At 36.9% G+C, this 20606-nt stretch overlaps 1 protein-coding gene across 7 annotated transcripts in view; it reads left to right on the forward strand.

Annotated features, from left to right (window-relative positions):
* The first annotated feature begins 12747 nt into the window (after positions 1-12747).
* Positions 12748-20606, forward strand: part of LOC121315319 (dmX-like protein 1) — a 71548-nt gene continuing 63689 nt past the window's right edge. For 6 of the 7 annotated variants that reach the window (XM_041249356.1, XM_041249370.1, XM_041249373.1 and 3 more), the window contains exon 1: positions 13101-13795. In XM_041249356.1, the coding sequence (XP_041105290.1) occupies positions 13709-13795 (87 nt within the window). In that variant the 5' untranslated portion in view covers positions 13101-13708. The other variant, XM_041249363.1, reaches the window with a different exon arrangement.

Here is a 20606-nt window from a genome sequence, read left to right on the forward strand (position 1 = left end):
CTGCAAATTTTTCTTAAATCAGCATCTCTACATGTATGGCAGCCATTCCATTCCAGTGTCTGTTGAATTCCAACACAGGCACGCCTCATTCTACTGAATGAGGTACTGATTAGGGGATCACCTGAACCAAATCTTATTTAACGAGGAAAAGTATAAAAACCACTCCTGTGGTCATCACTATCCTCTTGCAATAGGACCAGCTGGATGGCAAAACAGTGCTAGTAGTACCTCAAAAGTAATTGGAATCAAAAAATAACTATTGACCATGCCCAAAGAGTTGAAAAGGAAAGTTTTGAGTGAGGAAAAGGAGGGTTCAATTCTGGCTTTACCGGCAGAGGGATACAGTGAGCGTCGGGTTGCTTCCATCATTAAAATTTCAAAGACGGCGGTTCATAAGAACAAGGTCAAGCAGCACACATTGGGGACAACAAAGCTACAGACCGGCAGAGGGCGAAAACGACTCTCCACTGACCGGAATGACCGCCAACTAATTCGAATGTCACTCAGCAACCGTAGGATGACATCAAGTGACCTTCAAAAAGAATGGCAAACGGCAGCTGGGGTGAAGTGCATGGCGAGGACGGTTCGAAACAGGCTCCTAGGAGCAGGGCTGAAGTCGTGCAAAGCTAGAAAAAAGCCCTTCATCAATGAGAAGCAAAGAAGAGCCAGGCTGAGGTTTGCAAAAGACCATAAGGATTGGACTGTAGAGGACTGGAGTAAGGTAATTTTCTCTGATGACTCCAATTTTCAGCTTCGCCCAACACCTGGTCATCTAATGGTTAGACAGAGACCTGGAGAGGCCTACAACCCAGTGTCTCGCACCCACTGTGAAATGTGGTGGAGGATCGGTGATGATCTGTGGGTGCTTCAGCAAGGCTGGAATCAGGCAGGTTTGTCTTTGTGAAGGACGCATGAATCAAGCCAAGTACAAGGTTGTCCTGGAAGAAAACTTGCTTCCTTCTGCTCTGACAATGTTCCCAAACTCTGAGGATTGGTTTTTCCAGCAGGACAATGCTCCATGCCACACAGCCAGGTCAATCAAGGTGTGGATGGAGGACCACCAGATCAAGACCCTGTCATGGCCAGCCCAATCTCCAGACCTGAACCCCATTGAAAACCTCTGGAATGTGATCAAGAGGAAGATGGATGGTCACAAGCTATCAAACAAAGCCAAGTTGCTTGAATTTTTGCGCCAGGAGTGGCATAAAGTCACCCAACATCAATGTGAAAGACTGGTGGAGAGCATGCCAAGACGCATGAAAGCTGTGCTTGAAAATCAGGGTTATTCCACCAAATATTGATTTATGAACTCTTCCTACGTTAAATGAATCTGAACTTATTTTCTTTGCATTATTCGAGGTCTGACAACATTGCATCTTTTTTGTTATTTTGACCAGCTGTCATTTTCTGCAAATAAATGCTCTAAATGACAATATTTTTATTTGGAATTCGGGAGAAATGTTGTCAGTAGTTTACAGAATAAAACAAAAATGTTCATTTTACACAAACACATACCTATAAATAGTAAAACCAGAGAAACTGATAATTTTGCAGTGGTCTCAATTTTTTCCAGAGCTGTATATATATATATTTTTTTTTTTTTTTTTTTTTTTTTTTTTTTTACCCAAACTTATTCATAGATTCCCTCTACGGACCACTTGTAGCACTGCATCCAATAGAACAAAAAATGTAGTTTAACAAAAACAAAAAGGACTAACTTTTCCGTCCTTTCCTATTTGGGTTTTCTTTTGTAGCAAGAGAAACAAACACTGTGGGCTTAAACCGTTCTTGCCGGCTGCAGACATCCACATTTGAATTCCCTTCAGCCTCCCGCAACGTACAGGTTTACCTTTACCTGCCTTTTTTTTCTAAAATCCAACCCCCAAATGAGAAAGGAAACTTTCTAAAATTTAAAGAGGCATACTGTGCACATTTGAGACAGGACAGGTTTTTAAATTGGCCCTAAAACTGAAATAAAGGAATACGTAAATTGAGCCTGATTCATACATTTTATCCTGCAGACTGATGCCTCTGACTTAATAGGACTAGCGACTTGTACATTAGCAAGGTATGCTGTAGTCGAGAAAGAAATGCCTAGCCGTCATAAAATAACAAAATGATCCAAAAGCAAGATTCTGTGTGACTCTCTTCCTGTGTGTGTGGGCCCGTACGCCCCCGATTGCAGTTTTTGTAAAATGTCCCAAACAAACGGCGACCCGCAGGGGCCCCAGTTTTGCTTGGGATGTCCTACGCTATAGCATAATCTGCATGCAGTTTAATCCGGCCCTGGCTACAGTATAAATATGCACTACTTATCACCTAAAGAAGCCAAATTAACTTGAGGCTTATTTGCATTATTGGTTTCTGTGATTCAACAGCATGTGAAATTAATTTAGGCAAGATGACTAAACAATTTTTTCTCTGATTTTGTACATTAGTTCAAGAACATTTTACCCAACTGTCTACAAAATACTCTGATATGAGGGAAGAGCATATTGTAAACAAAATAGAGACGTGCAGAATTCAGATATGTCTTCAGTTTTTAAACCTACTAAATAAAAATGCAGTGCTTGAGGTGATGGATTCCCTGTACTTTAAAAGTACAGACCAAAGAATATTAACAACCGTGTATCCATACTGATGCGCTGGATTGGAGTACTCATCACCACCAGGACATTTGATACTTAATGATACCCAGTGTAACATGTATATTCTTGCTGTACTGTTCCACAAATTTATTTTCATCTTTGTTGTTGATTCTCAAAAAACACCCAAGTTATTTGTCTTATATGTTGATTTAATGTTCCCTTTTTTATTGAATTGCTGTTAAATTAGTATTTATGAACAAAACTGATTAAAAAAAAGAACAGTACACCTATATAACAGTGCATTCCACTGTTGAATGTGCTACAGCAGAAAGGAATATCCACTAGAAACTGTCCTCAGGGCATCAGATGATTCAAGGGCATTTGCCAAGCACTCCTAACTTTTACTTCCAAAGCTCGGCAACTCTATGACATCAACTCACCCTGACCCTAACCCAACCGCAACCTACGCAACCCCAGCCTAAAACGTAACTCTAACCCAATACCTAACCCTAAAGAATCATCTGATGCCCTGAAGACATTGGTCGTGTCTTTATAGCACAGATTTCCGCAGTTCTGCACAGAATCGCAGAGATGCGCATTCTTTGAGGGCTGCACAGAGTCAATGCAGAGATCACAAGTGACCTGCTAATAATGCAAATAACCAGTAAAACAACAGCTGCCCCTTGTTAGTGGAGGTGAACAACATCTTATCATAAGAACATAAGAAATATTACAAACGTGAGGAGGCCATTCGGCCCATCTTGCTCGCTTGGTTGTTAGTAGCTTATTGTTCCTATAATCTGTAAGTTGTTCCTTGAAGGTCCCAGGCAGTCAGCCTCAACAACGTTACTGGGTAGCTGGTTCTAGACTCCCACAAGCATAATTTAACGAAATGTAAAATAATAATAATTAAAATAAAATAAAAAATCCATAGACAATTTGGTTTATTTACTACCTTAATATAAGTACTACATAAATGAGTGGGTTGTAATGGCAATTGGTGATCATAAAGCAAAATAAAACAAAATTAAAATCAATAAATAATATAATTATATATGTCACAGCATTATAGTTATAACTTAAATGCATTGCAAGTGTTATTTGGGAATGTTGTGTTATGTTTTCAAGCAGCCAAGAGCAGCCGGCACACCAAGCTCTCGTTTCTCGTGGATATTTCTTTGTGCTGCAGCTGCGGCTTCAAACAACGGAGCGCTGACTGACAAAGGAGATCGGCAACCATACGGCCATCACTCAACCTGCTACTGCCCCCTAGTCAGGGGGTGTGAATTTATTTTTATTTTTATGAATGACATAGTACTAGATACAGAAAACATAAGTACGCCGCTACAATCACAGCCTCACAAATGCCATTGATATAACAATTCCTAAAAGTATCACTGCAAACGACTAAAAGGTATTTTCTAATATCGTTATTACAAATAAAATTAATGGTACCTTCCAATGATATAATACTGATACATATGTTTAAATTCTTAAAGAGCTTCATAATAAAACACTGTATGTGGATGTTTTCCTCTACCCTTGTTTGGTCTACCAGCATAAACTTATGCACAAGGAAAATTAGTACAGCAGAAAATTATAAAACAATTTCCGTAAAGTTTAATACGTGTGACTGTAGAATAATTCTGGCGATTGTTGAACACAATGTCACGTATTAAGCGTCTTTTACGAAAGATGATTCAGTGAATGATTTCCGTTTATCGTTATCTTTCTACATATAATGGGAGTAACTGACTGACAAGCAATTCCAACAGCAACCCCCCTCACACTCATTCTGCTCTTCCGCAGTTCCTGTACCAAAGCTGTTCACCTTCCGTCTGCACAGACCGTGACGTCAGCCGCAAATCTTCACTGCAAATATCGTGAACGTACGTAGCGTGCCATGTGTTTTCTTATCTGCGCCGTGAACACGTGGGTCGCCCCCTCAGTCCTATCAACCAGCAAATCTAACAGATCATTAAGGCCTCCCAAATTGTTCTCAATATCGCCCTCTTCGCAATATACAAAGCAACTGTCATCCTGTCTGCAAGTAGTTTCGGTAAGGCAGAGAGACGAAAGGCCCATGCCCTCGGTCTCCATGTTGCTGAGAAAACATGCACTGGTACACAGCTATTTGCTCATGCAATTCCTGAAACTGCCACAAGATGTCACTAAAACCTTTCATTGCGCTAGATTCGACACAGCGTTGCGTTCCAGCCGTCTTGGTCTAGACAAGACAAGAATGTGGTTTTATATTCGTGTACTGTAGATTCTCTATTGTGTGATTCTCCATTCTGTTACTATGATGGTATTAAAATGATTATTGTTATATTTAAATAGGTGTTGTATTACTTAATAGATAATAGTCACAACTACTTATTTTTCTTAACAACCCTAAAGTATACATTTAAAATTTATATTAATAGATCACTTTAATTATTTGCGATATTTACATCAGATATGTCTTATGAGCTTACAAATATTTTATTAATCCAGTGGCAAAACAATATTTTTTTTATGGCATTAAATATTTTCAGGTTTATCAATCCTCATTCTAATTCTGACTGGAGGAGTGATAGTATATGTTTGTATTTACTGTACTAATTACTGATAGAGATGTATTGGTAAAGCCAGCAGGCCATGTTGGATAACCAAGAGGAACCCCGCCAGGCTGGAAGATGGACATGTGCTCAAACAAAGGGCTTTTACATCAAGTTGCAAAGTCATCTGGCATGCTTTGTATCACTGTTTTTTATAGTTTGTATAGCACTGGAATATCATTGTTGACACCTTAATGACTCCTTATAACCATTAGTATATAGTATTATTTTATATTCTTTGCATCTTATTATAAAGGTTACCTAGTGACCACACATTGACTCAAAGTAGTGCTCAAAGTTCAATGCTCAATATCCTTGCAGAATAACTTTGTATGGGTATGAAATGCCACAGTTATACTATGCATTTACCATGGTTATACTATGCATTTACCATGGTTTATCATGTTATTTAATATACTTTATCATACCTCTATGGGTTTTCAATGCTTACCTATGCTCTACCATGTTTTCACTATGATTTACAGCCTACACTTTGCTATGTTTGTACTATGATAAACTCTTATAAGTGTGGTATTCGGTCCTATTGCTAGTGCGGTAATCAGAACATCAAGCAATATACTAATACAGTAATAACATAAGCAGTAAATAAATACAGTGAACATTCTACTATTTAATTTTACATACAGTACACTGAAGAGAATCTCTTATAGTACTATATTCACCCGTGGATGAAAACACTAGCGTGAATAATAGAGTGGAAAATCTGTGTGCGGTATTCTGCATATTTGGCCTTTTGGCCATATTGTGAATATGAGTATGCTGCATTTTCTAGTAAGTTCAGTATATCTATATATATATATATATATATATATATATATATATATATATATATATATATATATATATATATATATTTTTTAATTGATCTATTAAACCTTTTTGGCAATTTTGTTTTAGATTTAGATTTGTCTACTTTTGGGATGTAATTGTTTTTGCGCCTCTAGTAACACATTTTGCTATAAACATTTCTAATTTCTCCAAGTAGATTGGTTCCCTTTTTATTTAAGTGCAGTCCATCCCATCTATATAGTCTTTGTTGTAGAATGTGGACCATTGTTCAAGATAGGTGAAGTCTTCCTGTGTGCACCACATTTTCAGCCATGAGTTTAGATTATTTCCAGCTATCCGTATGCTCCTTTGCAAGGTGCCGGCAGTATTCCAGAAAATACCACTGTTTTTGTCTGTCTTTTAATTTCCTTCCTAGCTCTCTCAATTTGTTTTGCAGGGATTTTGGTCTGTCTCTTCCAATGCTGTTTGTACTGATGTGGACAACTACTACTGGGTCATCTCTTGTTTGTTCTAGGAGCCTGTCCACGTTCTCAGTGATATGCGTGAAAAAGGCTCCTGGAAGGCAGCACACTGTTGTAGTAAGGGGGTCCAAACTGCAAACTCAACTTGCTGTGTTTCTCAATATGGAGTCCCCAACAACCATGAGCTCCCTTCTTTTTGCTGTCTGGCCACCACTGTTAATAGGGTCCTGGATGTTGTTCCTTGTGTTTCTTGATGTTGGTTTTGATCATGTAAATTTTGAAGTGCCTCAAATTTGATGGATGTTTTGATTTCTGGTGGTCGTGTTTGACAAAGTTTCTTTTTTTTCCTGCTTCTGCCTACCTGAACCCAGCTGTTTTGATCTTCTATCTCCCTGGTGGCTTTCAGTCTGTTAGGGGTGGTGCAGACTCCCATGAATTGTGGGTGTGCCAGCTCCTCAAGATCCTGTTGGTGTCTCATATCTTGCAGCTCCATTTCTAGCATACGTACTACTTCAAGCAAATCCTGGATACTGCTCTGTACTTTTCCATGACTGTACTTCTCCCACGCTATCTTTTCCACTTGCTGTCGCTGGAAAGACTGCCTCGTTTATATCTGTTGTTGCAGACAATGCTTCACGGCAGCTTTTGTTGAAATTCTCAGATTAAACATGATCCACTTTGAAAGTCAGCCATGTTTATCCACCGCATCTAAGCTTCTCCACAGGCATTGGTTCATGTACCCGGTAGGCAATACATTTTTCTTATATACATTTCACCGTACAATTTTACAGTAGCTTTTCACTTGAGACGGTCAAAATGGCCCTTTTTATTTTAAAAATAAATTAAATAAATTAGTTGTGGTTCCGCAAATGTAGCAACTTACTGCGTGAGAGTTGGAGGGCGGGCAGAGGTGGAGTGAAGTGGTGCAGTGGGGACGTCAAATCAAATAAAAATAATCTTTTTTGGCATTACAAATATACAGTGTTTATTATGATATGGTAATTATTTGTATTGTGTACATAGTTGCCATAACATAAATTAAGCAAGCTTATTTATAAATACTAATATATTAGCTAAGATAAAATACGAATCCATTCAACGAGGAGGGTGTGTGTGAACCTTTCATTCAGGGGGGTGGGGGGGGGGGGGGGATGATAGGGGGTCTTACTAAACGTGAGAGTGAGATACGGTTGAAATGCATAAAATTCGGCATCAGCATTTTATTCAGTATGACACATCTAAACTCACCTTTACTTTTTTAATTACATTTCTCTTGTCGTGGCCTGAACACTACCATAACTATCCGGCTGGGGTGGAGTGGAGGGGGCGAACCGGCGCAGTAGGGATAAGGTGGAGCATGTATCAAGTTAAAACAAAATGCAAGACACGCCAACAACTCGTCAACAATGCCTGCAAGACATGCCCACACTGCCGGGACCAGCAACTGTACAAGGCCAGGCTGAAATTAGCGAGGGGGAAATTCCAGATCACAAAAGAGGAATGGAGGACCTCGAAACCCAAGAATAACAAACGAGGTCCGTACTTTGGATTCTGCACATGTAATGGTAAGTATATGTAGTAATAGCAATGGCCTCATGTTGCTCATTTTTGTTAGCTCACCTGCCATGAAGTAGAGGAGAGCTAATGCAATACCCTCGACCTGAGCGTCATGTACAAATTATAAGGGTTATGTTAAGATGTTTATATGAACTGCTACAGTGTTTCTTTTACTTGTGATGTGTTTGAGGGTCATTTCGTAGCATTGATACCCATAATCTCATGCCCTCAAGCCCAGAGATTCCTGGGTTATGCCCCTGGGTGGGTGTTATAGCAAATGATAAGGTAATGTTAAGATTTTTAAAAGTACTTATTCAGTGTTTATTTTACATGTGACGTGTTTGAGGATCACTGCATAGCACTGATATGCAACAACTTGATAAGGTACATGTTAAGATTTTTGTGAGGACTAATTAGCTCACCTGCCATAAAGTGGAGATGAGCTAGTGCAGTACCCCTGGTGTAATTGTGAGTGTCATCTACAAATAATAAAGTGTAGCCTATGTTAAGATTTTTCTTACAGAGCAGGCGAGCTGTTAGGTGGCTTTGACACCTATTTCCGGTTGTGACTTAAATGTAATAAGAATAACATACTATTCACACTTATGAAAAAAAGAAAAAAACTACATAACTTCTTTAAGTAGCATGTTAAAAAGCACAACTAAATTTAATTACTCATGTTGCCATAGTGAATATATTTGAAGTCTTCTTTTTGTATCTTACATATTTGATGTATTAGACCTGCTCCGAATGTACTGTAGCAGAGACTGTGTTGTTCATTTGACTTTGCCCATACTCTCCTTGTTGCTGCAGCACACAATCATTGCTCAGGGATGAAGCAGTTAACTGTACAGTAAGATGCATGATGTTGACTGGATTTTCTAAAGGGAGAGCCTGTAGTTGAGTTATTACAGTGTTGCACAATTGTCTGTTTTAAAGGAAATCTTGCATTGTCCTGACTCAGAAAACTATCCTTGTTAAAGCATGTACCATATATATGTCTTTTATGATGCATTTGCATAATAATTACCAGTCAAAACTCAACTGTATACTCAGTGCTGTGACTTTCAGCTAGATAAACTTCAGGCACTGGAAATTTTCCCTCTGCTCCTTTTGGGGAAAAAGGTTACTGGGAAGAACGAGTTCACGACAGAGGTTTTGGTTGTGTCTCCCTTGTCAGAAACCCTACAAGAACTGGAAATGGTCGACATTATGCAGTCACTTTATGAAAGTCTTCTCAAAAGTAAGACTATTTCTGTGTTTTACTTTAAAAATGGAATTTAAACAGAAATAAATGTGTCAAATGTCTCAAGAGATTTTGTTCCTAGCAGCCATAACCCTGCCATAGTTTCACCACTTATACATGTATAGCATTAGTATTTATAGGTGCTTTCAGATGGGGTATGAGGGATCTTAGCCTTTTCATCTTCAGGGGTGAACTGGACCAAATTTGGGATTTTTTTTTTTTAACTGGAGACTCAGGGGGCCTGAGGGATGGACTGGGGAACTAAGAGGGGCCCTGGTCCAAAGTTCAAGTATCTGGGACACCCAAAACTGGAGATATGCCCCCCCCCCCCCAAAAAAACTTGCTTGGGACAGCACTGTTAAAAATGGCATTCAGGGACTGTTTCTTATGAGATATCCAAGACATAAATAGCACATTTTGGCTTTTGAGGACTGCATTTTTACTTAAACCGTTAATTGAACTAACAATTTATTTGAGGGATTAATTAAGTATTTAAGAGCTCAGTTGAACAAAAACCAGGAGACACAGGGAGGACCAGGGATTGGAATTAAGAACCATGTTGCATTAGCCAGCATACCTATGATCAAATACTTCTCAGAAAAGAAGTTTGAGAGACACAACAGATATGCATGACTAACAGTAAAGTAGGCTACCAATTCTATTCACGTGTTGAAAGGTGTGTAATAAATTATACACACATATATATACATATACATATATATACTATATATATATATATATATATATATATATATATATATATATATATATATATATATATGTGTGTGTGTGTGTGTGTGTGTATGTATGTAATACAATATACAATTATAAATCTTAAGTACTGTGGTATCATTAAGTTGAAGGCACATCATTTACCTTTACACCTTTGATCAACCTAATTTACCCACGAATACATTACATGTAACCACCAATGTGCGATTTCTTATTTTTACTGTTAATATTATTATGATTATTAAGTCACTTAGCACAAGTCCTTAGCTAGGCAAACTTACAATTGTCTTAGGGCCCATGAAATCAGAAGTGTGACTCTATATTGACAGATATAACCATTACACTGTTTTTATTTTTTCTACATCAATAATTCAAATGACCAGCTGTATTACATCAAGGGGCCTGTTGCACAAAAGTGGTTTAAAGAGTTATCCTGATAACTTCCAGGTTTAATTGTGAAAGTCAGGCTTAGTCTGTTGCACAAAACAAGATAATAATAACTCAGGCTTAAAACCATGGTAATGTATCACACTTAAATAAACCTGCTTTGGAGCAGGATAACTAAGATTAATCCTGACTTTTAAAACTGAAAAAAAAAAAAAAAAAAGGTGTCACCTTTTATACCGAAAGTGGTAGATTTTGGTGCTATAACTATAAGAAGGGCTTTTTGTGGGGAGAGGGTGTTCAGCGATCACCATGATTCGATTAATAATCCAGATTCCACCCGGTACGACCAACATCGCTTCTCTAGATAGCATCCTATCTGTCAGTGAGCCGAGGATACAGATAATTGGGCATACCAAATTGGGGAGAAAAACAGGGGTAAAAATTGGCAACGCCTAAATTAAAAAAAAACAAACAAACAAAAACAAACTGGAATGAGAAATCAGCAACCCCACCAGTTCCTGTAGCCTTCCTGAATTTTTTTTCAGCTCTCAAACACTCTGTATCCCTCACTGTCCCTTTTCCACCAATGGACTTTAGCATCTGTAGGATCTGTATGCGTTGTCTTCGCCATTGCTTTTCAGTTTGCTTTTTCCTCCTTTGCCTTTTGCTTCTTTTCAACCTTTTCCTTTTGCTTCTGAGCTTTCTATAACAACATGTTAATTTACTACCAAAGTAAACAGTTTCTTAGCAAACTTGCAACACACAAATTAATGTGTGCTTGTCATTACCTTGAAAAAAATTCCCATTCTGTGAAAATGTAACAAACAGTACATATAGATGCAAATACCTAATCCTTCCACATAGGGCATAAACAATACATAACATTATGTACATTACAATATTACCTCCTCCTCCTCCTCCATTTCAGCCAAGAGTCTTTGCGTCTTCTCTAACATCAATGTCAAATTCCTGGCAAGCTTTGGAATACTCATCAGAAGGTCCTTCGTTTGATGCGATTCTCAATTATTGGTATTTCTGAAAATGTCTAAAACACCATGAAATCAAAATGTTAAAATGTCAAATCAATAAAGTTAGTCAAAATGTTATCAGATGGTTAATAAAATAAAATAAAAAAATGTTCCTGATGTTTTTATTGAAATTACTCAACTTAGCCTACTGAAGTTGTAATTGGATCTCGTTCCTTTCCTCACAATCCAGGTTTGCAATCTTTGAAGGTGTTAAGGCCTTTAAGGTGGGTAGACCGGAAGGGGGAAAGGGGGGAGTGGAGGAAAGGTAGTTATGGCAGTGTTCAGGTGAGTTTAGATGTGTCATATTGACTAAAATGCTGAGCCCGAATTTCATGTATTTCAACCCTATCTCATATTTAGTAAGACCCCCCTACCCCCACCATGAACGAAAGGTTCACGCACACCCTCCTCCTCGCTGAATGAATTTGTATTTTATCTTAGCTCCAACTCTCACGCAGTAAGTTACTCAATTTGCGGAACTACAACTAATTTATTTAATTTATTTTTAAAATAAAAAGGGACATTTCGACCGTCTCTCAAGTGAAAAGATACTGTAAAATTGTACACTGAAAAGTATATGAGAAAAATGTTTTGCTTACCGGGAAACGTGAAGCAAATGCCTGTGGAACGACTGAGATGCGGTGGAAAAACACGGCTGACTTTCAAAGTGGATCATGTTTAATCTGAGAATTTCCACAAAACCTGCCGCAAAGCATGGCGATTTTCTGATCCACGCCCCTACCTTTTTTAAAGTTATCTGTGACCAACAAATGCATATCTGTATTCTCAGTCATGTGAAATCCATAGATTAGTGCTTAATGAATTTATTTCAATTGACTGATTTCCTTATATGAACTGTAACTCAGTCAAATCTTTGAAATTGTTGCATGTTGCGTTTATATTTTTGTTCAGTATATATATATATATATATATATATATATATATATATATATATATATATATATATACACACACACACACACACACACACACACACACACATATATATATATATATATATATATATATATATATATATATATATATATATACATATATATATATATATATATATATATATATATATATATATATATATAGAATACATTTACATATGTTAGCGTGTCTTAAATCTGAATTGGAATTAGTTTTAATAATTTATATTATATCAACCTGTCCATGGTGACTGCAATGAAATGGCACCTGTAGGGGGAGGGACTGGGTTGACTACAGAGGTTTATATAGCAGAATGTGGGAGTGATAGTGCAGTACAGAACTGAGGGCGCTGGTTTGCAGTTCTCGCGATACCAGAGTTGAGTGTTTTGGTGACGAGGCGATATGGCGAAACTGCAGGAGAAATGATTTGGGAATGATATAACGTTAATGTGTCAGTTTTATAACAACGGAGTTCCAACGTTGTGGAGGAAATTTTAACACTTGAAGACAGAACTCTCAACTATTATTCTTGTGAAGACTGCACACATTTCTCTTTTGCTGTGAAATGCACTTTCTCTGTGTCACCTGCGTCTGATGTAGAAGAGTTTACTGTATCGTACGCTAGATACATTTGTAACTGTGGAAATACAGCAAGGCGAGGCTGTTCCTGACAGCCTTACTATGAGGTGGCAACATAAACGGAATCAAAAGAAACCGCAACTGTAAGAAGTGTTTGTGAAGGTTCGTTATTTCCACTGGGTAACCTATCTTGTGACGTGTGACCTTTTCGACCCGGTCGTTTGATCCTGAGTCATGTGGATTGGATCGCCTTTAAACTTGTTTATGTGTGTATTTCTCATGTAAAGGGAATTCAAGTTGGCTTGTTTAAGCAGTTATGAAGTAACATTAATAATCTAAAGGGGAGCATACCCACGTCATGCTGATGTGTCACTATGTTATGTCAGTGTCGAAACTTTGAATAAGGCAGTATGCATCAACTATAATATAGACGGTTTACGTGACTTTTCGGCTGAGCAATACCTTGTTGTAATTGGGTTTTGTGTTTAACTATATCGATACAAAGATTCACGAGGCTGTATCTTTAACTTGTAAGCAAACATGATTGTACACCACGTCGTCAGCCTGAACTGTTTTCACTGGATTCAGTTGTCCATTATGTGCTTGTTTTGGTTTTGATCTAGTGGGTGAACTGTGAAGCATAAAAAAGAAGTCTCACTCCTCCCCCGCAGTTCCTGGTTGTTGCAGTGCTACAGAATGAAGGTTGTCCGTGCTATCTCATCATCCCACAGCTACTGAATTTTAATCTCCTTTCACACTGAAGAAATAAAGGGACATTAATACAATGAATCTACACCAAGTACTTACAGGAGCTGTCAATCCAGGAGATAACTGTTTTGCAGTGGGAAACATTAATGACCAGCCTTTCACGGTAAGCTTACACATCCTTTGATATAATAATGTTCTTGGTAATCAAGCCATTAAACCGTGAACATGAAAATAAGGGCTTAGTTTTACCAGTAAGTAGTATGTGTTTATATGTATACAAGATAGTGCAATTACTGGTATTGAATACTACTGCATGAAGTGGCGATGTTTTTTCTGCAACTTACAATATAGGACTATTTGTAAACTTTTTAAATAATCCTACTTAAAGAGCACATAGTCAGGTTCTAACAGCATGCTTTCATCCATTCATTTGAATATGTAGTTCGGAACAATATTTCAGTGTCATGCCAGGAACGAAAAATGAACATAAACAATGTACAATACTGTATAACACCAAGCAATTACTGCATGACTAAGGAGCAGCATCAGAGACTCCTGGTGTACTGTTGTTCTCGTTTTTACCCAGCACATTTCGGACACGGTGCAGTATTTCCTTCCAAGCTATATTTTGAATTTACAGGTAGTAGGACTCTATAAACTGCAATACAGAAAGACAAAAAGTTGCAGTATTTTGTAAATAATATGCAAATATTTATTTATGCTTCTGTGATTTTTTTACATTTATTTTTATGCCTCATTAACTTTATTTTTGCCTAGCTCTGTATTGATAATCACTGAGAATGTAATAATATGTTATATTCTAAATCAGATTTTTTTACATCAAGCTGTGTTCCATATTTTAAATATTTAAATGTCTTTGTTTACCGTGATAGTACCATTTGTACATAATATACAGTAGTAGTGAAATCAGGTGGTTTGGTTGAGCTACATAATTTGGAGCTACTGAAAATGTTGTGTTTTATATATCTAATACATTTGTACATGCATTAGATATATAAAACACATGCTGTTAAATGTTGAATAATTGTATAATCATAACTGGTAATACACTTCTGCATGGTAAGCAATGTTGTATAAGAATATAATACAAGTTATGAATGAGAGGAGGCAATTTCCTAAGCCCCTTTCACACTGGGACTCCTATCCGGGTCCCAACCTGGGTTCTAGCTACCTGGATCACAGTCAGCAACTCCCCTCAGAATGTGGGTCGAGACACTTTGACTTGGGTTTAGCGAGACACAATGCGTGCACAGTGCCGTTTGTAATCCGACGAAATAACGAACAGACACGCCTGTTGGAAGGTTTCTGTTTAGCCATATTTGTGTGAAATCGCGTAGCTGACCAGCATGACACAGGGTGCTGACCCGGGTAAGTTCCAACCTGGGTAGGGTATGCCAGTGTGAAAGGGGCTCTAGTAACTTTGTCTAGTCAGTGCCAATGTCTTGGTTACCAATTTCCTTACATTTTATAAAAACAGGATTGATTTAAGGTAGTGACAGAAATGTTTCCTTATAGTACTCAATAAAAAAGGCCATGTGAGATTTTAAGCCTTTAGCGGGTACTATTATATTTTTTCAAAAATACAATTTTGTCATAAACTGCTGTAAAAATATCGCTAGCTTGCAGCATTCCACCACTGATAATCATCAATGCAGAAGGTTGTTGTTGTTTTTTTTTTTTAGTTTGCCACCAACTGTGATGAGGTACTGTAGTTGTTTTGTATACTGAAAATGTTGCTTTCAGGCCTATAACTTCACTAGTTAAATATCAGGCAGTATTCTCTTTTGTGCCATGCTCTCGTGGTAGAGAGTGTCAATGGGGGGGAAATCCATTATGTTTTGCAGTTATTTAATAACCTAGCATTTTACAGCAATGTATGGTATAATTTAAATTTTTTTTAAAGCAATTTCATCTTATTAGCTCTAGCACTATTAGAATTGTTTTTCTTTTTTGCGTATTTATTTATTTATTTTTTTGTGGGGGGGACAAAGAACCAAAAGATTTGTATCACAATGTAGAGTGGGACAGTTATAAGGATGCCAAAGTTAATGGCTTAAGAACACTTTTAAAGCCTCCTTATTCATTAATTTAGTAATGTATTTATTTTAATTAAGTTTCCATGATCACTGAATTACATAAAATGCACTTGTGTTCTGTGCCAATAACCTGTAATCACTTATGTCTTTGTCTTACTCTTAAACCTTTTAATTCACTTGTACTCGGAGCATATGCAAGATCTAGTATCATCTTTAGCATTTTCTAAGGCGACAATCTAAAGAATCCTTGGAGTCTGAAGCTTTGTGGGCATGTCTTTAGAAGTGCAACAATTCATTACTGTACCTGCATCTGAGGTTCAGCGTCTGAAAACAATGCAGTGTTTGCACAATATTCTTGGAGCAAATGATCTTGGAACTGTCTAAGCACAATGTCTGACAGTTGTTAGATGTAAATAACTAGACCTGAATGTAGTGGATTTATATTATCCCTTCTGTAAGGAAATTTATGAGGGTCTCTAACTCTTTTTACACTAGTCTAGTTCCCCAATATTACAGCCTAAAGCCATGTCATTGCAATGTGCTTGAATGCACTTCATGACTTGAGTGTCCTTGAAGGGGGTTTTCTCTGCTCCACTGTGAAAACTGCTGTGTAGACATGTGTTTTTTCTCTTTCTGCAAAGCAGATTAATTCCCACAGCTAAAGATCAAAGTTGCGTCCTGCTTTGGACTTAAAAATAAGTGTACTTAAGATCAAATTCCTTGGCATGAGTAAATAAAATCCAATGATCTGAAATTGTTAGACAAGTGTACTACTCTGCATTCTTTTCCATCTTGTTCCCCAAAACGTGCTTTGTAAGTACTGTTTTAGGTTTTAGCTGATAAAAACAAAACAAAAAAAAGTACACTTTGAATTAACTTTGTATATAGTTGCAACAGTTCATGTTTTTGCAGCATATTTTACAGCAATGTATATTAAAGGAGTCATATCAAAACCCCAGCAACAGAGGTACAGTGTACTGTGTATATATGTGCTGTTATTGGATTTGAACAGTTCTCCAGATGCATTAACATCAAAACAGAAGTGCACATTGGGGGAAAAAACCTCTAAGAATAGGTCAATTCACTTTTTGATATGAAAAAACAAATAAAAGGCCAGTTAACAGAGATTTTTGGTTTATTTAAAAAAAAAAAAAAAGCATTTAGCATTTCTGCAAAAATCACAAAAAAGAATATACAGTAAGACAGTTATAATAAAGCAGGTTAATTACAATCACACATTGATAATGCAGTTACACAGATAACATAATGTCACTGTGAAACTTAAACGGTCCCTAATTAAATGTACAATAGTGTGTCTCTTTAGAGATTGTACCGACTATACAGGAAGATAAATATAATGGTACTTTTTTAGTTTCAGATAATTATCCAAAACCTGATTAAGTGACAGGTGTAATAATCAATAAGAATAACCACACATGGTGTTAAGTTCATAACATAACACCATATTATGTAGTTTGGAGGTTGAAAAATGATTGAAGGGTAGAACACAACAGTTTGTTTCAGGATTTGTTCCCTCACAAAACAAAATGGAAGTATACTTTTTTTTTTTTTTTCTTGGTTAAACTATTTGGATTCCTATTTGAGCTTTATGGATGGGAAGCTTTGCATTATGTCACTGCTTTGTAAGTTTACTCGGGTATATATAATAAAAATAAGTTTGGTAAACAATCAACATTAGTTACCATAGGCTTGTATATGAAACCGAAGAAGTAATTATATTTTCTCAGAAATTGGCCAAAGTATAAGACCATTAGTTATTAAATCTGGGAATGCATAATTATCAACACTTTTTTTTTTTACTGTTTAAAATGTAGGACTTGTATTGTTTAAATGTCTTGTATTACAATATTGTTTTAATGCACTGTATTGCAATATTTCTAATTGAGCATCCCTGGAAGTAAGAATTGGGATGCCAACTTCATATTTTAAATTTTTTGGAAACTTGTTGTGCAAAATATAACAATTCTCTTCAATCTTTAACCTGATATGGTTGCCATATTGTCTTTTTTGGATGAACTCGCTTTGAGATATCAGCTTCATATTTGGCACAAAGCTGTATTCTATGATTCTTTGTTCCATTATAGATGACAGAAATAACAGTTTCACTGCTGCATTGTTCTGACAAAATCAGCATTGGCATTATTGATGTCACTGCAGCACAGCTAATCGTTTTCCAGCATGATATGGAAATGTTCTATCTTGATGCTTAATACAGGCACTGTAACATCTGCTTTTTATCACTGACCGCATTTCATATATTTTATTTACTTTTTTTTTCAGAAAACAGTGGGAAATGAATGCCAACTGGCAGGCCATAAAGAGCACAGCATGGTGTTAAGGGTTCTGGGCTTGAGTCCCAGGTACCTTTCTATTTTTCTCAATGTGCTGTTATGTACTAAGTATTCAATACATAGATACCTGTGTCTGACTTTGATGTATACAACCACACTTGCAGTCGGTTTCAGCATGTTGCAATAGTAAGTAATGTATTGCTGTTTTGCCTTTTAAGTCAGTTTCAACTTGTTTTTGCTTAGTCACTACATTGTACCCGATGAGTTGACTTGCAGTATTCATTGATAATTAACCCTTTTTGGAACCTCCCTCTGCAAAGCTTATTCAACCCATGTGATGATGACTTTCAAAGAAAGTGCACACTCCACGTCCCACTGGCATTCTTTAAATAAGTAGAGCTTAACTTCTACAATACAGTGTATATTTGTACAACTGGGTATATTTTAAAAGCGGAGAAGCAGAAAATATTGGCAGTATTTAAGCAATATAGCAGAACGTTTCATATGGATGGTCCTTTTCCAGAAAAAAAACACAAAAGCAGCTTTTGTAAGCGTACTTTCTGGACTGTAATTTGGCAGTTAAATTACTTTGTTCGCTCAAGATGGTCACAATTTTTTTCAGGGGAGTAGAGGGGGTGACAATACTCTGCTAGAATGACCATAGCTAGAACAATTGTTAGTCTGTTTACTCTGACCAGCCATTAATTCTGCTACTAACCTAATGTAAATATGATATCATTTTTACTTGAAAGTGTTGTTGATCAGGCCTGTACCAGAACACCCTGACATGAACTGAAAAGCTTGGTATTTGTTTACAAGAGACAGAAATGGTATGCCTTGACTGGGTGGTTCTTTGTTGTGTGTTGGTGGACATACTGTAAGCTTTGACCTCATCTGTGTTGACAGTAATGAAAGAGTCATTCATGAGAGTGTGTGGCCCTTTGATCTGGTATTGATGCGAGTGCTTTGATCTTGTTTAACATCACTTTATGGATTCATTCATTTTATAGGACTGATTTGATTTGAAACTGTTTGAATCTAGGACATTTGTATAATATTTTAGTTCCTAACGCTCAAAGTGGATATGGGGATGATGAGTAGTTTACCATGTGACTTTTCCAACAGGACAAACTATGTATCAGTATTTTTGTGACAGAGTTTTTTTCAAAATAACCTAATGCTATAATTGCGCCAGGTACTTTGTTATAAATTATTAAGATTGTTTTCGGTGTTATCATTGTCAATTTTTTATCATCATACTGTAAGGCCACATATAGTACATAATAGCTATGCAGTACATATGCACCAAAAAAAAAACGCATTCCCTTTGTTGTGATATTGTAATAATATGTACCCAGGTGCTTGTCGGAGATATTGAGGGTTCTTGTATAGAGGCTAGTGTCATAAATCCAACCGTGATGTTGACATCGGTTGTCATGCAAATTCTAACGATGATTAGCGATCATTATCGAGTTAAAATGTTTTTTTTTTTTTTTTTAAATAAGAGTAAAATCTGACAGATTTCCAGTGTAAACATGAAGAAAAAAAAAAAATTCCACTATTCAAAAGAGGAAAAAAAAAAAAACAAGGTTTGAAAACTGTTAACCCTATTGCCTATTCACATGGAAATAATTAAATCTCATTTTTTTGTTGTTGGTTACAATTTATGAATCACATAGCCCAGCTTCTAGCGAATGCAGCAGACCTTGCCAGTGCTGCGGCTGGAGAGATTAATTTCATTTTTTGCTGTCATATTTTAATCAAAACTATACATGACTTTGCATAGCCCTTTACACTTAGATTTGTATTATCTTCAGTGAATACCACTATATTGTCATTTTTCCAAACAATACGTTAGAGGTAGCCTACCCTTTCCTGCAATGGAACTTTACACAGCAACATTAGGCCTACGTGGATTCGCTTACATACATTCTACCCCTACCTATTTCACACCTGTGTCTATTTTGTCTATTTAATTAAGTTATGTGTATTGGTCCAGGTTTCTGGTGTGATTATAAGCTTGTTTCAATTTCAAAAAGAAAACTGGACAGGATTTATTGAATGACACTTAACAGCAGCAAATAACCACTCTGGGCTCTCCTCACCGATTGGTAGATATGGGCATCTGGGGCGGGTTCAGTATCGTAGGGGATCTCAACTAGTCTTCTTTAGCGAGTGTCCAAAATGAATAAAAAAAACTTAAAATAATTAAATCATTACTGCAGCGGATCATGTACAATGATTTTGCATTCTATATGGTGATGGTGGCAAACTATTTTGCACAAGCTGCAACGTTTCATTGGATCACATATATTGAGCTGTGATCCAGCAGCATTGATACTCGGACAGCAATCAAAAATGAAAAAGGTTATCGATTTGTTATCGTGGGGGTCCCAATCGTTTGATAATTAGATATATTATCGTTACAGGCCTAATAGAGGCTGTGCGCCATTAAGAAGAAAGCCATGATGGGATATTAGCTGAGCCCATGCTGTACACCCAGTCCAGTATTTTAGAACAACCTTGGTACTAAAATTACCAAATGCTAGAAGTTTGAGCAATAAAGCTGTTGCCAAGTCTACTGTGAACTGCTCAAGATTATTAC

The sequence above is a fragment of the Polyodon spathula genome, chromosome 1 (genome assembly GCF_017654505.1).
Source record: "Polyodon spathula isolate WHYD16114869_AA chromosome 1, ASM1765450v1, whole genome shotgun sequence".
In the NCBI taxonomy this organism is placed as follows: domain Eukaryota; kingdom Metazoa; phylum Chordata; class Actinopteri; order Acipenseriformes; family Polyodontidae; genus Polyodon; species Polyodon spathula.